Source organism: Eimeria mitis, genomic scaffold (assembly GCF_000499745.2).
Source record: "Eimeria mitis Houghton genomic scaffold, Emh_scaff1387, whole genome shotgun sequence".
NCBI classification, from domain to species: Eukaryota; Apicomplexa; class Conoidasida; order Eucoccidiorida; family Eimeriidae; genus Eimeria; species Eimeria mitis.
The window spans coordinates 228-1612 of record NW_013569019.1 but is presented as its reverse complement, the minus strand read 5'-3'; the positions used below and the strand labels follow the sequence as shown (position 1 = coordinate 1612).

The 1385-nt window shown below is 43.8% G+C and overlaps 1 protein-coding gene across 1 annotated transcript in view; it reads right to left on the bottom strand.

Moving 5' to 3' along the window:
* Positions 1-298, bottom strand: part of EMH_0035890 (uncharacterized protein) — a gene marked incomplete at both ends in the record, with an annotated part of 2397 nt that extends 2099 nt beyond the window's left edge. The window contains one exon of the mRNA XM_013495019.1: positions 3-298. Within this exon, the coding sequence (XP_013350473.1) occupies positions 3-298 (296 nt within the window). The remainder of the gene's footprint in view (positions 1-2) is intronic.
* Between the last annotated feature and the right edge of the window lie 1087 nt (positions 299-1385).

Genomic DNA, 1385 nt, shown 5'->3' with positions numbered 1-1385 from the left:
GCTGTTGCAGTTGCTGCTGCTGCTGCAGTTGCTGCTGCTGCTGCTGCTGCTGCAGTTGCTGCTGCTGCGGTAGCAGCAGCAAGGTACGTTTCACGCCTATGGAGAAAGGAGAGGCTGCTGCTGCTGCGGCAGCAGGAGGAGTAAACCCTACATTATATCTTGCTGCTGCTGCTGCTGCTGCTGCTGCTGCTGCTGCTGCTGGTGCTGCTGCTGCTGCTGCAGCAGCAGAGGGGAGAAAAGGAGCGCGAGGCAGCAGCACAGAGACAGGGAAACCCCTGCAGCAGCTGCGGGTAGCCATTGCTCTCAGGGTTTAGGGTTTAGGGTTTAGGGTTTAGGGTTTAGGGTTTTTTGTATGGGGGGTGGGCTCCTCTCCCCAGCACCCCAACGCCCCCCGCAGCATCACAAACCCTAAACCCTAAACCCTAAACCCTAAACCCTAAACCCTAAACCCTAAACCCTAGAATATTAACAGAGAAGAAGTCAGGGGTATACGTACAGAAATGAAGATTGCATACAACAAAAGAAAAACCCTAAACCCTAAACCCTAAACCCTAAACCCTAAACCCTAAACCCTAGGGAGGCGAGCACACGATACCCCCCCGCTTTGTTTATGTATAAATAAAGTTTTTTATTTTTTTATTTTTTTTATTTATAATAAATAAATAAATTAAATAAAAAAAAAAACAAAAACAAATGCCGCAATACAAAACTGCTTCAGCTCACACAAACCCTAAACCCTAAACCCTAAACCCTAAACCCTAAACCCTAGCAGGCGCACCAGGCAATACACCTAAACCCTAAACCCAAACTTTTTAGTTTATAAACCACAAACCCTCAATGTTATAAATAAAAAGGATACGCATTAAACCCTAAACCCTAAACCCTAAACCCTAAAACCCTAAACCCTACTAAACCCTATTAACCCTAAACCCTAAACCCTAAACCCTAAACCCTAAACTCGCAAACCCTTAAACACTAAACCCTAATCTCTAAACCCCAAAGCCCTAAAGCTTAACCCCTTAGATCCTAAACCCTAAAGCGTAAGCAGATAAACCCTAAACCCTAAACCCTAAACCCTAAACCCTAAACCCTAACAAGCCACCATGCACAGAACGCAGTAAACCCTAAACCCTAAATAAAAAACCTGGGTACTGAGTCTTATCCCTGGGAACACAAACCTAAACCCTAAACCCTAGACCCTAAACCCTAGACCCTAAACCCTAAACCCTAAACCCTAAACCCTAAACCCTAGAAAGAGAAGCATTGGGGGTGATGCTGACGCCTCAACGCCGTGTATAAGAGAGAAAAAGAAAAAATAAAAAAAATAAAAAAAAAAAAGAAAGAGACAGAAAGAAAGATAAAATAATATTTTATAAGAAACAGAA